The 26,366-nt window shown below is 43.7% G+C and overlaps 2 protein-coding genes across 3 annotated transcripts; one reads left to right on the top strand and one right to left on the bottom strand.

Moving 5' to 3' along the window:
- Positions 1-343: 343 nt before the first annotated feature.
- Positions 344-7,280, bottom strand: mul1 (mitochondrial E3 ubiquitin protein ligase 1). Of its 2 annotated transcripts, none has more exons than XM_030423996.1 (5): positions 7,138-7,280; positions 4,744-4,889; positions 4,550-4,637; positions 4,331-4,451; positions 344-3,271 (listed from the first exon to the last, which is right to left on the bottom strand). In XM_030423996.1, the coding sequence occupies exons 2-5, from the start codon at positions 4,861-4,863 to the stop codon at positions 2,542-2,544; spliced, it is 1,059 nt and encodes a 352-aa protein (XP_030279856.1). In that variant the 5' UTR covers positions 4,864-4,889; positions 7,138-7,280; the 3' UTR covers positions 344-2,541. The 2 variants fall into 2 exon arrangements, with proteins under 2 accessions (XP_030279856.1, XP_030279858.1); XM_030423998.1 differs by having other exon boundaries at positions 4,744-4,886.
- A 12,042-nt stretch (positions 7,281-19,322) lies between these two features.
- Positions 19,323-22,143, top strand: fam43b (family with sequence similarity 43 member B). The gene has a single exon (XM_030421670.1). The coding sequence runs from the start codon at positions 19,839-19,841 to the stop codon at positions 20,850-20,852; it is 1,014 nt and encodes a 337-aa protein (XP_030277530.1). The 5' UTR covers positions 19,323-19,838; the 3' UTR covers positions 20,853-22,143.
- The last annotated feature ends 4,223 nt before the right edge of the window (positions 22,144-26,366 follow it).

The following is a 26,366-nucleotide window of genomic DNA, read 5'->3' as shown; positions in this document are numbered from 1 at the left end:
TTTTTCTTTAGGGAAATGCTTCGCTATTTAACTGTCTTGCACAATGACAACAAAGACTTTTTAATCAATATATTCACATTTATGCCACTGTAACAAAGCAAAACTGAGCATTTCATTTAGGGCCTAGAATTGCACTGTTTCGATAGGTGTTTGAAAAAACAGCTGGTTGGTTTGGGGAACATGTGGCATCACATTTTCGTGACTATTCACGCTCTCCCATTCCTGAATCCTGATTTTCCTCACAGGCAGACATCTCCCTCTCCTGGCAGAAAACCTCCGTCTTCAAACAATCAGCTCTCTTTGCGTCTTTATTTCACACAATCACTGTGACACTTTTAAGTAATTCAGTTTTTCCACATTGCACTTGGTCTTTATTGAAGTTTCAGATGCAAACAGACAATGAGCTGATTCAAAGGTTCAACAGATTCAGCAGGTTCAAAGTGCAACAATCGGCGGCTGTGACGGTGCAGAGGTGACTCTTCAACATGTTTTTGCCGGTGTGTCCTCTAGCTGAGTGCTCACAGAGCAGCTGCTGCAGATTTCTTTCTAACAGGCACTCAGAGGAAAAATAAAAAACAAAACAAATAACAGGACAAGGTCAGCGTGCTGCCTCTCTGCAGGACAACCCGACGAAAGCTTGTACAATCATCCCTTCCTGCACCTCACCTGACCGCTCCCTTCAAACTCCTACAAAGGCTTTTTTTAAGTATTAACCTCAAACTTTCCTCTGAACTGCACCTCAAACACAACCTTAAACTCACCAAAGCTAAATCCAAACTTCAGACAACAGAAGGAAATTCAGAGAGACTGAACACGCTGACAAAGACTGAGAACGAGATGGACTCCATTTCTAAAAAGGCATATTGGGTAAAGTTTAAAATCCATCTTATGAAATTTCTTAAGCTTACTTCCCCAAAAAGTCTTGTGACTGAAAACGTTCTTAGAAATGATCATAAAAGAGTGAAGGCCAAGACTGTATTTGTATAAGAAGCTGCACGACCTACAGGGAAGACTGGAGAGAAAGTTTCATTTATATTTTTTAATCATACTCTTTGCTCAGAGACGACAGCAACTGCGGGAGTAGATAAATACGTCTCTTCTTGGCATGGGAAGGTGTACACGGTCTTTGACCGTAAATGTAATGAACTAAATTAAATCATGAGTGCCGACACTTTCTGTGAAGTGACACGAGTGCTCATGTTGACAGTTTCTATCTCTATCCTCCTCTTCTTCTGTTTTGTTTGTTTACCCTCTTCTAGCTGACATTTTCTGATATCACATTTTTCAGTTTTCATCTCTTGAAATTATAATTATGGTGCATATGTTGTTTGCCACATGCTTATAAATAGCTGTCATGACTGAATGACATCTGTGACAATCTGTACTTTACAGTTATGAATTCAAGCAGCAGCAACACTGACCAAACCACCCAGTCGACAAGATAAAAGCTGTACATTAATCTTTGACTTCATGATGAATGATGCCACGTTTATCCATTTCTATCGTTCACAACATTTAAGGCTTTGGATCGTAATTGATGTAGAGTATTCTTGATATATACCAACACTTACTGACACCTAAATGGTGGACGAGTATTCAGAAAGTCTTAATAGTGCAGGCTCTTACATCCTGCTCTGAGAATGTAAATATGTAATAAATATTCTTGGTAACTGCTCTTAGGTTTGAAGACTGATCGTTGTTGGGATACAGGACCGATCTTTGTCAGTGTCTGAGTCGGGAGGAATCTAATTTTCTCTGTCAAGATGAAAGAAGGGATTTCATTTTGTCTGTTTATACAGGTTCCGATTTGATTTGACAGCATCGTGATTCGGCACAGAAACCTGCTATTTATCTGTAAGAGCGACTGAAAGCAAAAAGGTTGAGGGTTTCCCCACTCGAGTCTGTCGGGTGATTAGCAGCATTCAGCACTGTTGTGACAGCGGTGATAAGTGCAGATTATGAAGCCGTCTTTCACTCAAAAATATTAGTCACATTTTTGTTGATGTTGTTGTTGTTGTTGATGTTTCAAAAAAACAGCGCTGTTGAGCTACTTGACTTGATTAATTCCATTTTCTGCTACCTTCTATAGCAGAACTACTTTTGTTAGCAATAAATCTTCAAATCATGTTTTCGATTGATCTTTTAACCCATGTGATGTCGATCGTACCTTCCTACATCCCAAGTTGGCAACCTCAAATGTGTACAACAAAAAGTTCAACACACAAAAGATAATCAGTTTACAATAACAAAAAAAAACAACAAAAAAAAACAGAGACAAGCAGCAAATCCTGAAATCTGAGACTCTGGAAGCAGAACATATCTTTGTTTTCTTTCACTGTCTTTTGTTTGAAAAATAAATGGGAATTTGGATTTAACTGCACAATGATTGAGCACAGATATCTACTATTTAATTATTCGAGTGAGTAAAAACAAAAGAAAAAAGTGCAACAAAATGTACTGACGATACCCTTTTCAAGTCTGAACAGGCAGCTTTTGACTGACATATCTCCAGTGTTACTGTCACTGGCCTGTATTTCCACATTAGCTGTTGTAAAGAGGCACCACCCTGTCTATAGTCGCCCTGCAGATGGGGCATTTCTTTGGCTCTGGCAGGGCGTCGTAGCACGAGCCACAGGCACACACATGACCACACTCCAGAAACACACAGGAGCGCTCCCGGCTCAGGCACACAGTACAGCTGGTGGGCGACACGCTGCTCTCCTCCAGGTTGAGTTCACGCATACGTTTCTTCTGCTGCTCCTTGAACTCCTCCAGCATGCTCCTCTCTCTCTTACTCTGTCTGTGGTGAGCGTATCGCTTCCACAGGATGAAGATGAGCGTAGAGCAGGCGGCGACGCCGAAGATGACGGTCAGAATCCGCCACAGTCTGACGCTGTTGTCCTGCTTCCTGAGAAGAGCGTCGTAGTCCAGCCGGGTGAGGAAGTATTGGAAGCCCTGTTTGGGAGGTTGGATCTTGATCAGGTTGTTGTCCAGGACCAGCTCTCCCACGCCCGTGACGCTGTCCCCCAGCCGCAGCATCTCCTCGGTCTCTTGGATGCCCTTGGGTCGTTCACCGCTGATGAAGTGGCCGATGACGTTGGACAAGGACTGGACTGTGGGGTGGAAGTTCTCATAAGTGGTCTCCAGGTCCAACTCGGCGGCGTCTAGTGGACGTATGACCCGCACCGCCACGGCGATGTCGTCATCATGAGACCCGAGGGAGAATGGAACTGTGTTGGTGCGCTGGTGGATGACTTTCTCAGTGCTGTTCCTGTTTATAAATATCACAAATATTAATGAGATGTTTAGGGCTGAAAATAATGTTTTCATTTCATCTAGATGAAAAACTAATCTCGTAGATTTATGTGGCTGGTATCCATAAGTGAGTATAATTACATATATTAGATTGGCTTGATTGAATTCAAATGGATGTTGGGCCTTGGCTAAGATATACAATCTACTGATTCTGGTTTTCTAGTTCTTTAAGTAGCTTGTCAATAAAATGCCCATCGCAGCTTTCATGACTTCAAGATGATGTCTTCAAATGTCGACCATTAGACCAAGATAATGTTATATTCAGTTTGCAATCGTATAAAAAAGGATAAAACCTGAAAATCTTCATATTTAAGGAGAAGAAAGAATCATTGTTTGTCATTTTTGTTTTAAAAAATTGGCTGATCAGTTTTCTGTTGATCTTTTCAGCTCTAGCTCTGTTAGACAACGTCCGTCACTTTTAAGCCCAACTGAAATCACGTATAGTTGTATCTTATTGCATTAAAAATAACGTCAGCATGTTATTAAATGTATTGCTTTTTATTTTAAAACCAAAGAAAAAAAGGCTCTGTAAATAAATGTTAATAATCCTGCTCTCCTCAGCAGCTGGAGGGGCGTGTCGGTGTCTGACTTACAGCAAAGAATCACACCAGCATCTAACAAAACAGCAGTGACATTTACGAGGATGTTTACATTGTGTTTAATATGCAACAGCTCAGCAGCTAATTAGTTATATTGCCGGCAGACTGACAAATCCTGCAGTGCGCTTATCAGCTGTGAGTGTTTGTTTGGATGTTTGTTAAAGAAGATCAGTTGCTGAAAAGACCTGTTCATAGTTAGTTGGATAAGAAGGAGAAAGAAGGCTTAAGTGGGTTTTGTTCAAAGTCGGTGGCTCTTCTGTTGTTTAGCAAATCACAGGATGTGATTTACAGAGCAGATTCTGTGTTTATCCTGCTGTAGACAATAGATCAATTTCAGTTGGATAAGCTCAAGCTTCCACATGCCTTCTTACTGTATACTCTACTCAGAATATATTTCCACCTCGTCAGTGACTTACCAGAGATGAGTTGTGCGATTCCACACCATCTTTTCTTCCTTCAGGGTCAGTCTTTCAATCACACCTTTGCAGTTATCCACAAATTGGCTGGTCAGAGTTTCCTTCACAGATCTTACCACACCTGCAGACAGCGATAAAAGAGACGCTGTGTAAGAATATTCTGAGAATTAAGCATGTGTGAACAAGTTAATTAAATACATTCCCACATGCATCACACACCTTCTATGACTGCATACGGGACACATCTTCCGGGAGTTTCAGACAGTATGTTTTTTAACTCGTGGTCGATTGAGACTTTCTTGGCTTCCTGTGGAAACAGAAATTTCAGATTAACAAATGGAACATAACAGGTAATAACTTCACACCCCACTGACATTCACATGACAGCGAGTCTGTGCTGAAATGAGTCTGACCTTTAATCTGGCAACTGTCGTCGCTCTGCTCCGGTAAATGGAGTAGAAGAGCGCCGTCAGGGCCGAGCTGGTGGCCAAAACCACGAGCTGTGCTGTTGAGGCTTTCCCACTGGAGTCCATCCTGTGATGTGCAGCATTCAGAGCTGCTGTGACAATTACGAGCACAAATTAAGAGGCTGTATTTCCCTTGAAACCGTGCGTTTGTTTGTGTACACTGTTAGGATGCTTTGCTTGACTATCGTTTTCTGCAAATTTCTACTTCCACTCAAGAGCTGAATTATTTCCATTAGTTTAATCTGATTAAATGTTTAACTAATGAAATTTGAATCATAACTTCCTACAAAGAGACAACAGACACACTGAGACTCACAGCACAACGATATAGAACAGAGAAGAGAAGCAAAACCTCACATTTGAAGGCTGGAACCAGAATATTGGTGACACTTTACAATGAACCTTTAATAACAAAAGATAACTATAATCACTACTTAGGCATTTGTCAATAATTATCTGACTGGTAAAAAATGAAATTATAAATAATTCATTTAGCAAGGAGGCTTCCATTATCATCAGTTGCACCTTTACAATAAACGATTGCTTAAAAAATGGTTAATAAAAAATGTAATTGTTAAAAGTTAAATAACTCTCAACTTAAATGTAGTTGACAGTATATTTCCCATTTATTGATGTGGTTATTATACAGTGGTACCTGGATTTCTTTCACTGTTGAAAAAAAGTGTTAAAATGATTATTTCCGGGGGAAATATTATAGATTTTAGTAAGACACATAAAATTAACCTACCTTTGTTATAAACAGGACCTTTACATTTCACAGCTAGTTGCTTTTTTAATTAAGATATGACATAATATGAGCTTGTAAAACAAGATGCATTGTTGATGATAGAACACCTTGAAGATATACTACTCAAAATTAGTTGGGGATATTAGGATATGGGTGCATATATACGCATTAGGGGTGTAGCGATACATCTATCCAGATCAATATATCGATTCTATGATCAACCATCTAACAGCATTGAGGCAATTAGAAAACATCGAATCATATTGTCGCCATCCTTAAAATATGCCTTTATTTTGAAAGTCCCATGGCACGTCCATGTCACCGTTTCCATCCATGCACAACTCCTTTCTAAACACCGCTTTATTTGTATAAAAAAATAGATTGTTTTTCAATTAAAGGCATAATTTAGTATCTTTTTGTGAGTTAATATAAATGTTTCCAATTGTGTTAAATGGGCATATAATATCTCATAAGGCAGGCCCCTGTATCGAATCGAAATCGTATCATGGCAGACTTTGTCATAACTGCAAATAATGCATAGTTGTCCAAAGAATCAATAAAATATCGTATCGTGATGAAATCTCTGATTTACACCCCCACTGTTAATGTACATGGATAAACAATAAAAGTCAAAGGAAACGTGTCGCACTACTTTAGGGGACCAAAAATATCCACAAAAACACAAAATGTCACAAAATAAACAATCAAGTGAAAAACTAAAATATTCCAACATCCCTAACTAATTTGGAGAAGTGTATGTTAATAAACTAAATACTCTAATAATTATTATATTAAGCCCATGATTCAATATGTGTGACATCAGCTTACAGAGAGGCAACTCTACATGATCAGTACTTTCACTTTTGATTCTTGAGGTATATTTTCCTGACATTTCTCTACTTTTAACCTCAGCATATACCAATAATGGTGGTTTTCCATTGTGGCATTCATGCTCTCACTTTAATAAATGGATTTGACATTTCTTCTACTATTGAACAAAACATTAGCGACAACACAAAGTGATTTTTGACCGACTGTAAATGAGCCCAGAGGCGCTGAGCTGCCTGTTGTTTTCATCTGAGTGACGGCAAAAAAAACTAATTAGACTGAATCCCAAAACACAGCAGTTACTCTGAAGCCTGTGTGATAATACAGCCTCCATTTTGATAAATATGGCTTCTTTAAATATCAGCCATGACCTTCTCCTTTATCTATATTGACGAGGTTTGATTACCTCTTTCAGTCCAGTAGCTAAGTGACACAATTAAACGCCAAGTTAGCACAAGATAACGTCTAACGCCATTTATATCACGACTTTGACGAATGTATTATCCTTCCTTACATCATTCTTTGTGTGTATCCTTGTCTTTAAAGCCCTAAAACGCCGGTAAGTTACGCTAATTAGCGAGCAAACTAGCTCGTAGTGTCACCCACTTCCTAATTGAGCTCACTAGCTAGCTGTAGTAGCCGTTTGCTAGCTAGCAAGAGTCAAGCTACGTTCACAGGATTTAACCGCCAGTTTTAAAGATCCCGAAGCTGTGATTTTGTAAGCGTCGTATTCAGGATAAACGTGTAAGAGTTTGGTGACAAACCTGTATTTATGTTGGTCCCCTTGTCAACAGGAGTTTTAACAACAGCGCCAGGTCTCCACAGTTCAAAATAAATGTCGGGGAAGCGCAATACTCCTCCCCGCCGGCAGGTGTCGCTGTAGAATCATTAATGGCAAAGAGACACCCTTTCAAAAGAAAAGCACAGGTGTAAATCATACAACTGATGATGATGATAGCAGTAAAATGAATAGAAATAATGGCATGGATATAAATATAAATAAGTAATACTCATTATAATGAAAATAATAATAATGACTTTTAAAAAACATTGTTTGCAAAGTGCGTTGACAGAGCAAAAGCAAGATAGGAAGATAATATAACAGGATAAATGCAGTCAAGCCGAGCTAAAAGTTTAAACAAGGTGGTAAAAAATGAATAAAAATAAAAATGTTCCATGTTGAACTGATTAGTTAGATGGCGTACTTGTGGCATCATAAACATGAAGTCACACTGTTATCATTATATCGTGACATAGACATGTACAGATTATGGTGTTGTCTTTTCTTCTGGAAACATGTCATTACCTTTCTTTTTCCTTTCTTATTTTGAGGCTGAAATCCAAATCTTTGGAAACATCTTGTTGTAGGGTGTTGTTGGCCCCAGACTTCTGCAGAGACTGGCCTAGGGGGCGTCGCTCTGCAGAAGTTGTGCATCTGATTTTGTGTCAGGATATTTAACATGTACAACAACGGAGGAGAGGATAATCGTCACTAATCGTTTGCAGACACCCAGAACTGCACAATACCAAATCTACTGGCAGCGAGGCGGAATAAGCAAAGAGCTGCCGTGAAGGGAAGTGGGTGAGAATGTCAGATCACCTGGTGAGCAGAACAAGAATTTCAATCCTCCTGTTGTCTAAACTGTGTTTAACAGCAGAGAAAACTCCTTAACTGTTGTATTTTCACCTTGGAATTTTACGACTTTCCCTGAAGTGACCCCGACATCAGAAAAAGGGAAATATTGCCTTTATTCTTGTTTCCATGGAAGCTGTACACCACTTGCATACACAGATTGTCTTCAGGCAGTCACAGTCAGTTACAGAATAAAAAAACACACACAGACACACGAGAAGCTGAAGCCATGAGGTCATGTTTCACCACTGTATCGGCTGTAGAGCTGATTTTTGGATTTTTTTGATTTGGAAGATTGAGGAGGTATCTGAAGAGAACATGGTCCTTATCACTAGATGACAACCAGGGCAGGATGGCAGCACGTTCACCTGTTCATCACACCAGCTATCGAAAAAAATCATCCTGGAGATGACAAATTTGGAGGGCTTTAAAAAATATAGGGACAGTTGGAAAAGCATGGATGAGATAAACCTGCATGCCTTCATAGGGTTGCTAATCTTACAGGAGGCTGCTTGTTCTCCTGTAGCGGTCGTGGTCGCCCTCTCAGGTCGCCTTGTTGGTTTATGTTGATCACATATGACTATTATTGGAAGTGCCTTCAGTAAATTGCATTTCTGCGCATTTGTGATACTTTCTTGGGCTACACAAGTACAAAAGTTCCTCGTAGTCACCTTAAATACAACAGGCCTTCTTTCCCATTTTAATATCGAAAAAATGCAACGCACGATAGAAACGGACGAACTTGCTTACAGCTGCAAAAGGTAAAAATAAAACTGCCAATGGTTGTGAGACGAGCGAGGGGAATGTCACCTTTTTCGGACTGTGTGGAAATCAGTGTGGCGTGAAAGACAAACATGCAGGAACAGTATGAACAGTGGATGATTACACAGCTGCGCACACAGTTTATGAAGGTACATTTACACAAACGAAATAGGTTAAAGAAAAAACACTTTGGTGGTTCAGCGTCCTCGGTCCTTTCGAGGGTGCAGAGGATCTCATAATGTTCTGATAATTAAACACCACCAAGCAGCGGGTGATTTGTGGCAGTAATGATTTACACTTATTAGTTTAACCTTTGTTCAATCAGGTAGCCTCAGTGAGATTAAGTCTTTGTTCGCATGAAAGACATGATTACAGGAAAGGAAATAACACAACAGAGATAAGACGGACAAAAAAAACGCAGCCAGTCACAAGAGCATCGCTGGAATGTGATCGTCAACTGTGCAGCTCAAGTCCTTTATTTCACTCTGAGAGGTTAGATCATCAGCGTTTAGATCATCAGCGTTTAGATGACAGAGCAAAATGTATTCACAAGGCAAAAAAAAAAAGAAACATCCATACAGGGCAATATTAAATATAGGAGCGGAGAGAGATTCGGTGAGCCACAACAATAGCTACAACCTGCCCACACACTGCAGCCCATACAAGCGCTCCTTCACCGTCCAATATTAGCACCAAAGCTGACACATTTCACAAAGCTCCACAGCAGGAAGAGCTACGATCATCATTATCTATTTATGGTGAGCTGTATAATGAAAGGGAGCTCCTGGGGCCCTCTGGTAAGAGAGTAACTGTGCATTTAACACAGGCTGAATTGACATTGTAGGAGTCGAGCACGAGGGAATAACTAATTCTCTTTCAGACCCCAAACGTGTGCAGATTTTCCAAAATAAAACGTCCCATTTGTTTGCGGTGTACTCCGCTGTTTTCTCTCTGACTCTTTTCATGCAGTTACAGAAAGATGTCGGAAGAAAAAGGTATCAAATCTCCAGAGGATCGTTGTGCATCACCTGGGAGGTTTAATTGGCGGTGTGATTCCACCGCCACAGTTTTGGTTGACGTTGGCGCACACGCTTTATCATTTCCTGTTTGTACAAAGCTGTGTACTTACTGCCAACAGTTCTATGACAGTTTGCACATATTACAAACTGAATGTTTTTTTTTAAGGTCAGTCACCAGGATGAAATGTTAGCAGCACTGCAAACCACTGATCCGTTTTTGTACGTGCTGTATTGACGTGTCACATCGCATTACATGTTTATGACCCGACTGCGAGATCCAGAGGTGGAGGCGACGGTGGTGGAGTTAACAGACGAGAAGGCTGCCAAGCCAGTGACAGCAGCTCAAGACCGTGTTTCAACATTTCAGCAAGTAGGAACTGAGGACAATTTACAGTATTTACAGTATTTTAACCCAAAACTTGATCTTTTCCTTTGCATTTGTTGGAGATTCAGATGTAAAACCAGACGCTGATGGTGGTTTTGTTGCCGCTCAGCCGCACATGTATTATTAATGTCACGCGTTACATATTTTCCTCTTTGATCACAAATTATTGTTACTGGATCGTCTAATTATTCTATTTAAATTAAAAGATTACTGCCATTCGTCAAGTAAATCAGAGAAATTGCTCAATCATTTAAATAATTAAATGTCGTTATTCCGTCTACGCGATAAATGAATGTCTCGGGAGATTTAAATGGATAATTTTACTCATTTCAATCTCACATTTTATTCGCCCCCCTTGGACAATTTGCTCATTCCTCCCGCGTCCCTGCTGAGGACATAAAAGTCGAGGCTTTAGTGAAATTAATATAGATTCCAAGCAACCCGTAAAAAATGTGAGGGGGGGGGGGGGGGGCGCCCGCAGGCCACCTGGAGGGTACGAGGGCCGTCTTGCCCTCAGCCGACCCCGGTTCATCTCAGGCTGCATACAAATGTTCTTCGCCAGCCTCAACTACGACTTTGAGTCTATTTGTTATTCCCAGCAGTGTACACACATGCGCACGGTTACATTTAAAAAAAAAAAAGAAAATCCCAGGAATAGATTGGATGTTGTCAGACAACATAAGGCAGAGTGTGAGTCAGTGGATTTATAACAGCGAGTCTGTCGAAGGCCTTTTTCGTATTGACGGATCGCGGCTCATGTCTGACAGGAGCCATAATTCACTGGAATAACTGAATTAGCCCTTTTTTTTTATATATATATATATTGCTTTTCTGCACATTCCCATTGCATCATGTGTACGCCGTATTTCTTCAGAGTTCTCAACAAGCAAACGCTCGCCGTGAATGAAGATGTTGGTTTACTCGCGGTGCAATCGCTGACTGAACTTCAAAAAGAAACACAGAGCATACGCTCGGTACGTCCTGCAGACCTTTCGCGATCGAGTTAGGTGCAAAAATCGATCCGGTTACGGAGAAACTGCAATCTACCTCAGTTAGGTTTCTTTTTAAAATTGGATGCATGTCCCGAACCATTTCTGATTCTTTGCTCCAGGTTTTCTGCAGCTTGTCAACAAACACCCCGGCGCCATCCATTAAAACAGCGGCAGTGCGCCGCGTTCTAACTCGAAAGTGAACCGTGGAGCAAACAACCTGCAGCTGGTTTCAGTCTGTGTCAGTGCAGACTGTCCAAATCCATTTCATGAACGACCCTCCATCTGATAGAACCTCATCCTCCCCAACAGAAAGGACTCGCTAATACGAGTATGTGCTCTAATTACCAGTGAGTATATGTTAAAATGTTCTGGAGACATTTCGTTAGCGAAGGGTCACGCAAACATGATGATGAAGATAAAGTGTGAAAACATGCAAAACAATACGGGAGGTTTCTGCTTCAACCTTATTGAATCTTTTCCTTTTCTTTTACATGTGCCAGCTTTTAAACCTGCAGCCTTGCTTATATTTCCTTTTTGGTAAATGACTGGGCATGACTGATATCCCCGTAATCAGTTTCATTAGCATCATCATGTGTTGCAGGTAAAGGTGTCACGCTTCCGAAGCGTTGAGTGACAAAATATGATGCACCTGTTTATTGTTTGCCTAATAGTTTAATTATACGTCCAGTGCTGTTATTGAGTAATCTTCAGGTGATCCTTCAGGTGCAGGGCGCAAACAGATTTTCAATATTTGGAGGAACTTTTTCAAATAACAGTGATGCTTTTCAGAAGGAAAGAAAGTCGGCTGTGAGTTAAAACCTGCAATACAGTGAGAAAACAGGTTTGTTTTACGAGAGGGTGTGATTTTGAAGTTTTCGGCAAATGTCTGGACATGATACTGATGTTTGAGTCCATTAAAGGCACCTGAATTATGTTAAAAATTGTATAATGTTATATGTTTAATAATATTTGACAAGTCTGATACATAAAAGTTAAAACCGTGCAAAAACTTTGAGACCAACTTCCTTTATTCAGCAGCTAAGTGTTAAAATTGGACGTTTCAAATATCCGATAATGAGTTCTTTGGCTGCGTAACAACAGAATCTTTTGCTTTAATTTCTCTTTATCACTGTGGGAAGTTAAAAAGGCTCTCAGGTTTTGTTAATCCGGCACCTGAGCTGCAAATTTGTCACGTTCATCACATGAAATGTGGGTGAGTGTCGCGTGTTCGGCTTCTCAGTGAGTACTTGCATTGGACCCTGCAGGGAGGGGAGTGTTGGGAGTGAGGCTGCCGAGTTAATCTGAACCAGTCACAGTAAATTTCCTTTCAACACTTCAGCATAAAGAGGGCACATATGATGTTCTTCTCGCCTCCCGCACTCCTCCCTGAAAGCTGTCGCCTCCGTCTGCTGTCGCTATTTCTGTCCGTCTGAGGTCCACGTGAATGTGTGTCAGGCCGGCATTCGATCGGAAGCCATTATGTGACGGGCACAAAAGAAAAGTGGGAGGTTAGCGTGTGCAGAGCGGAGCGCTGGATGGGCAAAGGTAGACTCTGCCGCTAAACTAGGTGACTAATGCTGAACAGAGGCCCGGAGGGCATTCCTGTTCTTTTGCCGGGGTTGGAAAAGAAAAAAAAGGTTGCACCTTTTTCCCGTCAGAAGGAGCAGATTGCATATTCTCGTAGGCTAATCATTCACGTGTCATCATTCATTATGTCAGAATGATTCAGCCAGAGGAGTTTGTGTGTGTGGCAGCGATTTCCTGTTTTTATTTTGAAGCATATTTCAGAGGAGAGGGGTAAATGTTGCTGCAGAAGCCGGAGCAGAGCGAGGCCGGCGGTTTCTGTCTTTATGCCAAGATAAGTTGACCGACTGCTGAACGTAGCCTCGTACCTCAACCAAGACCAGTCATGGCCAAGACCAGAATGTATAAAGACCAAGACCAAGGCAGTTTGAGACCGAGTTAAGGGAACATGCAAACCAAAGGCATTCTTCAGATTGATATAAAATACCCACAGTCCCATAAAAAGCACTCAGAGAACACAAATGAAGACTCCTCTTTATCCCTCTCTTCTATTACCATGTATATATACAGTATGTGTGTATTAGTGTTCCATGAAAAGTCAAAAGACATCAGCGATCAATGTTATGTTTGAGAATTTTAATGACTGAAGCGAGTACACGAAGCGTTAGCGATCTTCGGCGCTACTAACGAGAGGTGGAAGACGTTTTCGGATCACGCCCAGCGTCTCGTTAACTTATGAGAGACGCTGCTTTGCTGGACAAAGACGGGTTACGTAAAACCAGTTGAAGTTCAAGAACGAGACCTTCGTCAAGACCTGAGCACCACAACACCGCCCACATGCTGAAGCTGCTGCCTCCTGGACGTACGCTTCTTAATGCGCACTAATTGGCTCTTACTTGAAGTCATCCTGGGCTAATTGGCTCTTATGTTTTTTTCCTTTGACCTTACATGCAAACTAACAAATCGCTCCCCGTTGCGGCGCTCTCCCTGCGGTACAGTACAGGAGCAGATGAGAGGGGTTTGACCCGCAGGTCTCCTGTTACTGTATCGCTCTCCTGATTAAAGAAGGGAACGAGCCTCCCGTGTCTAATGTTCGGCTCTCTCCCTGTTCATTAAACCATGATTCACTCCGACCGCATTATGTATTCAGCCGGGCCTCGTGGGGATCTACGGCGTGGGACTGAGATTGCGTTGATTTCCATCCCTTGAGACGAATCCTTCCTTTTTTATTGTAAACACAGAAACGACTCCCGCTCTGGTGTTTATGGCGCTCCCTTATCATTTTGGTGGGGCTTGTATCTTTTTTTTTTTTTGTGATTGGGTGTAGGCGTGTTATCTGTCGCAGCAGTCTGATGCATGAAGAGCCCGGCAGCCCGTTCTGTCATCGTTCCTCCGACTCCCTCCCTCGTTCTTTACTGTGGGCTTGCCTCGCTGCCGCCCTCACGTACAGCCATAAATCAACCATCTAAGAGCCGGGACCTTTCTCTTGCGAGGCCCCCCTCTCATTGATTACACCGCGCTCAGTAAGTGTAGCGTGATGAAGAGAGAGTCCAATTCAATTAGGGCTGCCGTGCCAGACAGAAATATGTAGCGCGCGCTGCCCTGGATGAAAAAGAGGGATGTCTTCAGGAGCGACAAAAAAAAAACAGAAACCGAGGGTAAGAAAAGGGAATTTGGGAGGTGAGGAGAGGGTGTCGCACAGATAAAAGTAATTGGATTGCGATGATAACAGCCTGCACTCTGGGGTTAGCTGTTGCGAGTTGATAAAGGATGTGTTGGTTCGACTGGAGGAGAGGGAGAGTTACAGGAAATGAGGACGACTCAGATGCCGAGCCGGAGTGAAATTTGTAACACTTTTATTGAAATGGGCAGTTTTTTAGTGATGATAACAGGAAAGTCTGCAGGGACGGCAGTGACTGCTTTGTCCTTGTCCAAACAGCTGCTGGGTGGATTGCAATGGAATGCTTTACGGACGTTCATGGTCCCCAGAGGATGAAGAGCAAGACCTCAAAAAAAAAATAGGGAGATTTCAGACCAGTGCTGGAGTCTGGGGTCCTCCCGCAAAATAATTCACCCCCTCTAGTGGGAATCTCTCTCGTAAAAATCCTTCAGTTTTCATTTGTTTATCCGTTTGAAGCCCCTCCCCCTTCCGTGCACGCCACTGCCCGATGTTTATCAGCCTCTCGACGGCGATTGACGTCGCAGCAAAGTCGCTGCAAGAAATTCTTAATTCCTTAATGCCTGAAATGTGCCTGAGTGTTTCTTCACAGAGGAGGAACGGCGCAGTAGACTACACGCCGTACTGTTCCAGGAACGGGTTGCGATAATTAAAAAGGCGGGCGAAAGGTGTGAAAATGTGCCGTAAATTGGGAGAAAACAGGAGAGTTGTGACCCCCAGGAAGAAACTGTGAGAGGGCAATTAAAAAGAGGAGTCCCTCAGGAGAGATGGAAGGGTTGGCAGGTGTTCCCGTCAACCTTTGGATGGACCAAAGATGGACCAAAGATGAGTGAGCCCACCGTTATCTGTATCCATTAAAATAAAATCTGTATCTTTATCTGCACTCATAATGGGGCTTAAGCTAGAAGTCAGCGGGACAAACAGTGGGAAGTTGTTAACTTAAATTCACAGTGTGTTATATGTAGCAGCATCCAGCAGAACAGACTTGGCAAGAGTCGTTGTGATTTCATTGGCGCCAAGTTTCTACAGTAGCCCGGTTGGGACATGAGCGATGTGAGCGCAGGCCAGCGAGTGACTGGGTACGGAGCAACTGGGCCAAGTGTGAGTGCGCCCTGAGATATTCAGGGCCGGGAGTGTGCCAAAGACAGTCAAAGTAATGACGAGTCCATACTTGGAAAATAGGTCTCCTGTCCGTGAGGGCCACCGTAGCGTCTGGAGCTTCTCCGACGTCTTTTCGAAACAAAGGGAGGGGGGGAAGTGTTACAATCTAGAACCAGACCTAAATACTTGATATATTACAAACTGTACCTTTAAACATGAAATTGGCGCGCACTTATTATCAACCAGAAAACTACTTCACAGAGCAGCCTCAGAATAAAACTTCAGATCGATGGTCATGATCACAAAAGCTAACCCTCCTGCTGAGCATCGGACAGCGCCGCGGCCTCACGGAGACATCAGCATGCAGACCGCAGACGCCGCTTCACCGCGAGCTCGCCTGTTACGAAACAAGACTGAGTGTTTTAAATTGACATTAGTTCCAGTGGAAAAAACAGGCTAATGAACGCGAGCCAGAAATACTTCACAGCGAGGAAACTGTGTAATCTTGCAGCGTGCCAGGAGGAGCTGCTGCTCTCCCAAACGAGATTGAACGTGTTTACTGTAAAAGTTGATGATATAAGAAGATGTTAATTTGTTTTTTTTTTAAGATGCACCAGTTATTTTAGTGCTCAGTCGTCACCGTTCAAAGGACCCTAAATAAAAGCGAGTCGAGACGGCGACCTTCTTATACAGGACGGTCACCAGAGTGGCAGAGAAGTCAATACCAAACACTCGCACTTGTTTCTGCAAAGGCCAAATCATGATGGATTTCTTTAATTTCGCATACTGCGTTCATCGTCTGCCGTTAGCGATCAGCTACTTCACATCAGACAGGTGATTTATGGGACTACAGCTGTTTGTATAAGGCCCTCTTCCATCTTCACTGTCTTTGGAGGATCAAGGAGATACTGTACCGGGGCTCATCCTGGATCGCACCACGGCCCCACTCTTTATTCACTAAACATCCAACTAGACTGAGAGCAAAAGTCTCTTAATCATCTCTACAGGGCTCGCGTCTCCTTTTACGGCGACTGCCCAGACTATTCCCCAAACATTAAATCAGTTTCCAGCACATCCAAACAGTCTTACGTTTCGGCCGTATATCCTCCGGGCTTATGTGTGAGGTGTTACAAAGGAGCTCTTCCTCAGCCAATGACAATAACGGGGATTAAAAAAAAAAAAAAAGAAGAGCAGAAAAAGGGAATTCAAAATATTTCCGCACCTCAGCTCTTTGAAAAACTGCAATGCATCGCAGTCATGTATGTAACGGAGCCTTCGGAGCGATTTATTTTTTCTTCCATTCACGGCCGTGTTTAATTCGCAGCCACACGGCCGAGGTAGCAGAGAGGAGACATTTATTTCCCGGTGTTGCCACAGTAACGAGCCTCGCAGCAGAAGACTTCATCAGCCTTCATCCACGCGCGGCCCGTTTCAGTCGGTGCTGCCCGGCACAGCTCAGACAGACAGATGATGCTTGTTTTGAGTCATTGCAGCAGAATGACCGCCCTCTTTATACAGTGACGACCAGCCAGACAGATGTTCGGACGCACGGTATTGATACGGGACAGATGTTTACCTGTGTTCTCTGTCTCTTTGTACGCTGTGCTGAATTTCTACACAGTTTAGTAGGAATTATTTATACCACTAATTGCAACGGCAGATATGTTTTTAGGGGAAAGATTATACCATTGAACCAATGTTTGGAATGATTATGTTTAGACATCTGCAGCACCTGTCACGTTTGGACAAAGATGGTCTCGGCTGAATATGAGAAGAGTTTTAGATGCTGCGTCCTTCGAAGGACCCGGCCTTTGCGGTCTTCGAAGGCGAGTCCTTCGGAGAGACCTTGTAAACCGCGCCAGCCGTTGTTAAATGGGACGGTCTAGCCTTTGGAGCATTTCCTGCTTGCGTCACCAGGTGTTTTACCCTTAAGTTACGATTTCTGCCGCCCAGGTCCGCGAAAGTGACGATCTACGCCACGCGATGTCGCCATTTTCTCTCTTTCTTCTATTTTGGGCGTGCAAAGAATCTTGAAATATGAGAGGCCACGAAGGATAGTCGCGGTGCATCCTCCAAAAAGAGGGAAAAGAAGGAGCATTTGAAGGAGCCTTCAGATTGGGACAGCCTTCGTGCGGCCTTGTGACGTAATTGGCCTTTAAATGCTCCTCCGAAGGATGCAGACCCTGAATTGCGACACAGCAATCATGCTAACACGCTGAGGGTAAAGATATAATATGTAAGACTTCTGCGTTAAAATAGCAAAAGAAACGTAACCTTCGTCATATATTTTGTTGAGTTGTGTTCTTACATTATCCAGAACGTTTCAGACGTTGCTTGAACCGGAGAATCCAGATGTTTTCTAAAGATAACAACGCGTTGGATTTGGTTGCCTGTCGCTCAATCTTCCGGGGTCGAGTGAGAAAGGAAGTCAGAGAAAGTGACGTAACGTGACGTGAATTAAACTTTAAATCATGACCTCATCTGTGAACATCAGTGCTTTAGACTCATTGATTTTCATCAGCAATGATGGTGGTTTAATGGTTTGTTCACCACCTGTGACGTGAGTTTGATCATTCGTGTTTATTGGCATCGAACAGCCAGATTACTTTTTCAGCACGTTAGCAGTTAGTTAGCGAGCAGCAGCACAAATTAGTGGTGTGTGTGTGTGTGTTTAAACTCAAGTCAACTCTCACTAAATTCAGCACTCACCACAGACTCTCATTCTAAACAGGAGTGAAGATAAATCCACGTTTTAATCCCAAAAGTTATAAAATAATCCCTGAGCTCTCCTCCCGTCTGTGAACGGTTTGGTGTTTATTCCTCCAGAGGGTCCGGCTCTGCATCCAACTCCACATCTTTTTAGTTTATATAGAGACCTCTAGTGGCAGAAATTTAAATAGTTTCATGTTGTTTGCCATCTTCGTTTATTGTGATAGCAAGCTAACATTAGCCACATTAGCACTGAAGACAAAGAACTCTGAGGATGTTCAGTTTTGAAAGTTTTGGATACATCTGACTTGATAAAGCTGCTAAAAAGAAAAGTCTGGGGATCACCACAGCCTTCAGAGGCTTCATCCTCTCGGGACCGTGAATTTCTGTGACAGTCCCTCCAGTTTTTGTTGAGATACTTTCCAATCTGGACTCAGCTGTGACGTGATGCATGAGAGACATTTAACCTCAGCTGGAGTGCTTTGTGTTTTTAAGTCCCTCCCTCTGACTTCCAACCATCCACGTGACCACCGACATACAGACGGCCCGCAAAAAAAGCAGCAGTATATTCCCTAAATCCCCGAATCTTTCCTTGTGAAAAATAATAAAGGCAGCTATTATGTAAACTTCAAAATGATCGGAATAATTTGCCCGAGACAGTGTCCAGAGTTCATACATTATTTCTCTTCCCTGCCTCGTTTGAGGACTGTGTAGTCTCTATCATCATCATCAGTTACAAATATACTGGGACTCCTTATTTTTAGATGCATAATTCATGCCTCGCCCTCTGGATCTTTACATGCGAGCGCCGGCAAACTATTTTTAATTCCGGAAACTTGCTCAGCCGTTGGAGTTGCTCCTGAATTTTTCATTCACCTGCATATCAAAGTTTGTGTTAAAGACGGAAATGTGTCTGTTTTTTTTTGTTTCTCAAGAGGATGAAATAGACTTAGACGCAGTTGTTGTCCAGTGTTCGTTCGTGTGGTTAAAAGCCCGATGGGAGATTGGAGAGCGAGAGCAGGTTTGTGATTTTGTGTTTTGGGGGATGTGAACCTCTTCTACCCTCGGGCTGACAATGCGGCGAGATCACTCTGTTGTTGCGCTCGTTAGAACATCTCACTAAACACGGTGGATTAATTGCGTCCTACGCGCTTGAGTGACTTTTACACAAGAATTAACAAAGTCATAGAAGTCCCCGGAGAGAGAGAGAGAGAATGCCTCGGCGATGCACCCCTCTTCCTCAGGTTTTTACAAGAAAACACAACTACGGTGATTCCTCGGTGTGAAGCTGGAAGGATAAATAACGCCTTGGTAGGGAGCCATTTGGAAGCGAAACAACAAAGCGAGGAAGGGGGGCTGAGGGGTGCTCGAGCGCCGGGCTCAGGCTCCTGCACTGATCAGCGCTGCATGATGCAGACAACACAGGAGAAGGAGGAGGAGGAGGAGGAGGAGGAGAGGAAGGAGGAGCGAGCGGGGGAACAGACCGGCTGAGGCTCGCAGCTCTCAGTCTCTCCTCTGAGCTTCCAGAAGCAGCTTCTCTCTGCTTTGCCTCTCTCTCTCTCTCTCTCTCTCGCACTCCGGCTTTCCGACTCTCCTGCCTGAGCTGATAAAGAGCGGACGCGGCGGCTGAGGAGCTTCACTCGCTCCAACTCCTCCTGCACCATGCTGCCCTGGAGAAGGAATAAGTTTGTGCTGGTGGAGGATGAGGCCAAGAGTAAACCCAAGAGTCTGGGGACGGGGCTGACCTACCACTCCATCCTCTCCTCCCTGCTGCGCTCCTGTCCCGACTTGCTGCCCGACTGCCCCTTCGACTGGGTGGGCAGCATCTTCCACACCAAACGGCAGAAGGTGGAGCTGAACAAAGAGGAGCCCGTGTACAACGTGCGCTACCTGGGGAGCGTGGTCACCATCACGGCGAAGGGGGACGGCTGCACCCAGGAGGCGGTGGCCAAGATCTGGGCGAGGAGCAACTACGGGGAGCAGAGCGTCAAGATGAGGTTAACGGTGGGGCCGCAGGGGATCCGGATGAGCGCCGACAAATCCGGGAAAAAGAAACCCATCCATCTCTACTCTCTGAACAGAATCACCTACTGCAACGCCGACCCGTGCCGGCCCAAGATCCTGGCTTGGATCTACAGGCACCAGGTCAAGAACATGGCCGTGGTGCTCCGGTGTCACGCCGTCCTGGTCAGCAAGTCGGAGAAGGCCCAGGCCATCGCCCACAGCCTCTACCAGAACGCCACGTCCTCCTTCAGCGAGTTCAAGCGTCTGAAGCGTCAGAGTGATTTCCGGCACTGCCAGCAGCAGCTGCTGGGCGAGGAGGCGGTGCCCCTGATGCCCCTGAGGAGGCTGCTGAACGGCCAGTGCCACTACAAACCGCCGGCCGAAAACCCCGGGAGCGCCACCCGCCTCTGCTCCATCACGGAGGAAGAAGAGGAAGAAGAGGAGGAGGAGGCAGCGGAGGAGGAGGAGGAGGAGGAGGCGGCAGAACAACCAGAGGGGGATGTAGAGAAGCAGCAGCAGGAGAAGCAGAAGGTTTTGACAACAAACACAGACCCGACTCAGTTGTTATCAGAGCTGGACATTGTGGATATCGCCGCGCTGGAGCAGTGCCAAATCAACTTTGTCAGCGACAGCAACAACAACACGTTTACATTCATAACCTCTCTGGTGTGACGGTAACGAAAGGGGGGCAACTCCGCAGTATCACATTCCTCTCCTTTCACCGGTAACCCCCCACTCAGGCTCCCTCCTGCCCCGTCCGTGTGGTGACGTGAAGTGTTTACCAGAAACTTCTCCTCGCCAGAAAAAAAAAAAGGCAGAAAAGACATTTTTTTTTTTTCTGTGGGAGCGATTTTTTCTATTCTGGCCAGATGGCTCAGAGGCTGGTTCGACTGGTAGCAGTTTGGTAACAAAAAAAACAGAAGAAGAAGCTGCGTGTTTACAAAGAGGGCCGGAGATGCTCTGACTAACGATAGCACAATGACGAACGAGGACAACGCTCTGAGAAAAACACGAGGGCGCTGACGCTGAGATCACCGACACGCGGGTCACATATTGATCGCGGGCACCGAGCAGGATGTGTTTATTAGTCTCCTAGCTCTTGTTTTTTGTCTTTCTTTTTTTGTGAGTGAAAATTAAACGCCGTGTTCGCCAGCAGGGACATATTTCTTTTCTTCCCTTCCCCCGGGGGATCGACTTGTAATATTTTTTTAAGGGAGGCTCTTTGTAAATTTGTGTAATTTTTCTAACGCGACAATCCTCGCCGAGAATTGTTCACTGACCTTTTCCGAGAGCTTACAATCACGAGAAGGAGTTTGTTACGGTTTTACTTAACGATCACAGCCGGCTAATGAATAAAGGCTGTAATTTAGGAAGAAAGCCATTCAGTCGACATGTTTATTGCCGTCATTTGTTACCATCCTTATCATTTATGCATGAAACGCCGGCGGTAACCTTTTCCACGCTGAGCTTCTGTCTTCTTCTTCTTCTTCTTCTTCATGTGACATCTTCGATCTTTTTTCGGCTTTTCAAAATGAACACTGTGATAAATGTGTGACCGGAGGGGGCGACGTACTGACCACGCAGCAGAGTCTAATTCACCCCATGCTTTTTTTTTTCTTTTTTTTAAATACACGCCTATTTCTGTGTCACCTGGTTTTCCCCGAAAAACAAAGAACAACAAAACAACAAAAGTCTGATTTCGCCATCGTTAGCCGAGTTTCGTTGATGCCGTTTTTTTTTCCCCCACACGAGCCCTCGCAAAAACGCAGACGGACAATTTAAAACACCACAAACTGTTTTTGAATATGACTTTAGCTAATTGCTAATTTCCTGTTGATGATATCTGTGCTACTATCTAAAATGATGCATTGTGATTCCTATTCTAATTATGAGATGAAGCTATTTATTTTCTGAATACGATGAATAAAAATTACCCTCACTTGGGGTTTTTTTCCTTCTTGAATCTCGGAGGGAGGGTGTTTTTCTAGATGTTTTTTCGAAAAGAGAGATTATTCAAATGAGTTCGACAACTTTGCATTTCCTGCCAGCGAGCATTTGCATGTTTCTGATGTGAGCGTTTGTGTAACTTACTCTTCAAAGACCAAAAGAAACCTGCGTACTCACGGAAGCGCGATCTGCTTCCCGAGCCACGACGCGGCTTAAAGACAAAAGAAAGACACAATGTCAACTTTAAACGTGCCTGTCAGTGCTGTTAGATGTTAATGTGGTTTGATGATTTTTTTTCCCCTGCAGGCCTCGTACTGGCTTCTCAGCCTTTTTTTTTTTTTCCTCTGAGGGGAGCAATTAATCAGCGGATTGAATTGTTCAGGAAGTGAACATAAAGCTCTCGCCTCGGCAGGACGGCTGTCAGGCTCTGACAGGAGCGAGTGATCCAAAACGGGTACCGGGAAGTTGACTCACCAACCATCAACCATTTTACTGCAAACTTCAGCCATTTTAGTGATGACTAACAGAGAGACTGAGAGCCCCTCACATGTTTTACCGGAATCACACAAACAATCAGCAAGGGGGGAAACGTCAGCGAAAGCACGTTTGAGTTGTGGAAGTTTGATCCCCCTTTGAACGACTAATTCATTCTGCTTTATGTCGTCACAATACGGCGTTGCGGTGCGATACATATATTAATACGCAGGGAGATTATTGATGTCAAAACTGTTCATAAATTCAGTTTAATACTTTTACGTAACGACATCAAACGCTGTTTGATTTTGACAGCGGAGCGTCCTCATTAGAATGCTGCTTTTGAAGAGGACTAGGTGCCGCGGCTCTGTTGATGAAAACAGATTCATTTTGAGCTTTGCTTTGAATTACTGAGATGGATCGTACAGAGGGGTGGGGGTAGGGGGGGATACTTTCGGCTGGAACCTTTGAGATCAATATTTTTGTTTCCCTTGAACAAACTACCTCTGAGGAAGAACAGGATCTAATTTCAGGAGATAGATAATAAAGGATTCCCGTGCCCTTGCCACAAATCCACTCATATCAGGGACAACGGCAGAACCTGAATACGAAGAGAAACCACTTCTGTTTTTATTGCTTTATTAAATTTAACCCTGCGTTGTAATCTCCAGACAGTTTTGACAGACTCCTGTTCTGCATGCATTAAAAAAAAAAAAAAAACCTCATTCACAGCGTGATAGAGTCGGATTGTTTGCTCGCTGACATTCATGCAGAAATGCATTGTGTCTGACTTGCTGCCAGTGTTGTGTTAGCGTGGAGTGGTAAGCGGAGGAGCCATGGTGCTTTTTATGTAAACATAACTCTTGTCAGGCGAGCAGAATAGAAGGGAGCAGATGGCAGCAGCAAGGTGCACGCTGGGCTTTATCACAGCCATCTTCCAGAATAACAAGGGCTCAAGCCCAGATCCAAAGCTCGTTGTGTTTTGTCACACCGTCAGCCGCGGAGGAGCCTCTTAAAGTTCACCCAGATCTAAATCAAACATGGCAGCCACCGGCCTGTCAGGCATCACGCACAACTGTGTTTTTGCCATTTTTACAGCGGGGCGTCTTTGGAGACCCAAAAAGCTGCTTCTGCTCGCACACAGCTGTTCAAAAGCTTCTTCTCATCCCCAAGCAGAGCCCGGGAGGCAAACGCTGGCTGCTGAGTGACAGCACGGCGGGCCGGCTCGTCTCCATCACGACGGAGACGGAGGAACAAAATGTTGTGTCCTAGAGCAGCTGGCAGCGGGTGGCGGTCTGTTTTGTTCCAGCGAGAATTGTACAAGAAAAAAAAGAAAAAAAAGTGTTAAGCCTTCTCCTGCGTGAGGACGGAAGAACAGTCCGAGAGAGGGAAGGAAGGACGCAGTGGATCAATGAGGCTGCTCGGTAACAGAGAGATGATAGTAATGAGACCTTGTAGAAACAAAAGTGGGTTGTGTATGTGTGCGTTTGGAAGTTTGTCTCGCTGACTCTGCAGATATTTTATTCCACATATTATTGACCTTATTTCTCCATTCAAATTAATCAATAATATAGGTCTTTCTCCATCCCCTCTGGGAGAAAACATTTGTCTGAGCCCACCAAATCACTGCTGAATATAGATGCGTTTTACAAAAGTTTGCTACTAGCTGCCGTTAGCTTATAACTGCAGCCAAAAGCGACATTAGCTGAGTTTTTATAGTTTGGCTCAGCAGCGTTTCAGTGCACACGGATACCACGGGATACAGTATGGAGGCGATTTACAGTGGCTCACGACGGATTTTATGAGTTTTAATTTGTTTCTGTCGAGTTTGTCTTTGCCAAGTTTACTAAACAAATCAGCTTGTTTTAGTCGGTGAAAATTCAGAAGATTTACGGTTGTATTTATTTGTTTACTAAGGAAAATCATTGTAAGAATATTTCTATTCCTGGCATTTTGGGGAGTTTTTTTTATTACACACAAAAAAAGGGAGTTTGTGAAACTCGCTGCACGTGTACATCTCAAGCTCAAACTAAAGGGGCTATACTAATCAGACTAACACCTCTCGAAATGCAAAGTGGTATGGACCATATTCGCACGGCGTCCATTTTCCTCTGACGTCCAACTCAGGGTGGGAAGTTTGAATGTCGTACTGTTGCCTTTCAGGTCTTCAGGCAGTCTATACGTAGAGAATCTGACAAATCATTTTCACCTCACAGCTTCCTGATGATGAGCAACTGAAAAAAAAAACACGTCGACTGAAAATCCAGAGGAAAATCAGACCATATGTCAAAGCTAAACAACATATTCGATAAACCACTAACTAATGTAACCACCTCCTTTATCTCTGGTAATTTCCTTTTCAGCTGCTCTTCAATTAGGAAGCAGTGAATTTGTACAAAAATATCAGAAACTCAAGCTTCCTGCCCTGAGGGTGGCGTCAGAGGAAAATGGCCGCCGTGTAAAGATACGGTCAATTGGGTCGAGGTTAGCTGGATCTCTGAGAGAACATCAGCAATGACTTTTCACATTCTGTTGATCATCATGGTTAATTTCCTTTTAAATGTGTGAGCTAAAATTCAGGCCATATCTCACACATTGCACCTTTAAATCTGTGGACTTCCAGTGATGAACACTTGTTTGAGGGGAGGAAGCGACTGGCTTGAAACTGCACACAGTGTTCTCTGTTAAAGTCTGATCCATCTCTGCCGACGGCCTCCTTCACAGTGGATGAAACGTAGAAAAACTCGCGCTGCTGTTTAATAGAGGTGGAAAGAAAAAGAGAAGAGTTCAAGGATGCAGACAAAGTGGTTGGTTCTCTGCAAACGTGCCTCTAGTTAACGCACACACGATCACTTCTACGAGCTTTTCTGTGTGACCTTCTGCGACTTTCTCCAGCACGGTGGATGAGACCGTCTCAAATGAGGCCATATAATCTCCCGTCTCCCGCGGCCACCAGGAGGGTTTTGTCATCATCGTCTGACGCTGTTGTTCTCCTTCAGAGGGACAGTCCCCCCCCCCCCCCCCCCTTCAGTCCTTTCCTTACAATATTTGATCATTTTACAGCCGGGAAAGAGAAAACTCAGAGTTAGAGTTACAGGTTCAAATGATCGGACTATCAAAGCTAACAAGCATCACTTTCCATCTCATGCATATCTTATAGCATACTGTGTGGAAAGACTTGCACACCTGGCAATTTGTGCAAATGAGATGCCCCGTGTTTTACGCTGCTCAGCAAATCACACCGAGACAGCGGATGCTCTGGTACAAACAACAAAAACTGCACCTTAACTGTAAGGTGCACATTCATGATTTCCAGTAGTTTGACTGAAGTATTAATATAATATACAACACAGCTTCACCACATAGGCTCAAAGTGAGTGAGAACTCATTAGACTGAGTTGTCAAATAATCTCCTGGGGCCACAACTGTTCCCGTCGAGTGCGCAGTCCAGACTCCTGCAAAAAATAAAAAAAAAGGAGAAGAAGAAGAAGAAGAAAAAAACAGCCAAACCCTTGAGTGCGAGGGAGCGCAACTATACGGCTGACTAATTCATGAGAATCAAGGATTAGTTACTGCCATAAAACATTTATGGTTCCATCCCATAAAAACATAATAAGTAATGCCAAAATTGTCGAGGGGAAGAAGCCCGAGATGAAAAATCTCGCCCGAGGAAATACTCCTCGTGCAATTTGTTCAATAATGAAATTCTGAAAAAAAAGTGAATAATATCTCTGTTGTCTCTTTTCCACCCTGGGACGGTGTGTG

This window comes from Sparus aurata, chromosome 7, assembly GCF_900880675.1.
Source record: "Sparus aurata chromosome 7, fSpaAur1.1, whole genome shotgun sequence".
NCBI lineage: Eukaryota > Metazoa > Chordata > Actinopteri > Spariformes > Sparidae > Sparus > Sparus aurata.
This window is presented reverse-complemented; position numbering and strand designations above follow the sequence as displayed.

Bases quoted from the DNA above. Each gene is read 5' to 3' on its own strand.
- mul1 (XM_030423996.1), bottom strand. From the start codon at position 4,863: ATGGACTCCAGTGGGAAAGCCTCAACAGCACAGCTCGTGGTTTTGGCC. The intron at 4,638-4,743 runs GTCAGACTCATT...CTGTTTCCACAG, and splicing joins CGACAGTTGCCAGATTAAAG to GAAGCCAAGAAAGTCTCAAT. The intron at 4,452-4,549 runs GTGTGTGATGCA...CGCTGTCTGCAG, and splicing joins CCCGTATGCAGTCATAGAAG to GTGTGGTAAGATCTGTGAAG.
- fam43b (XM_030421670.1), top strand. From the start codon at position 19,839: ATGCTGCCCTGGAGAAGGAATAAGTTTGTGCTGGTGGAGGATGAGGCC.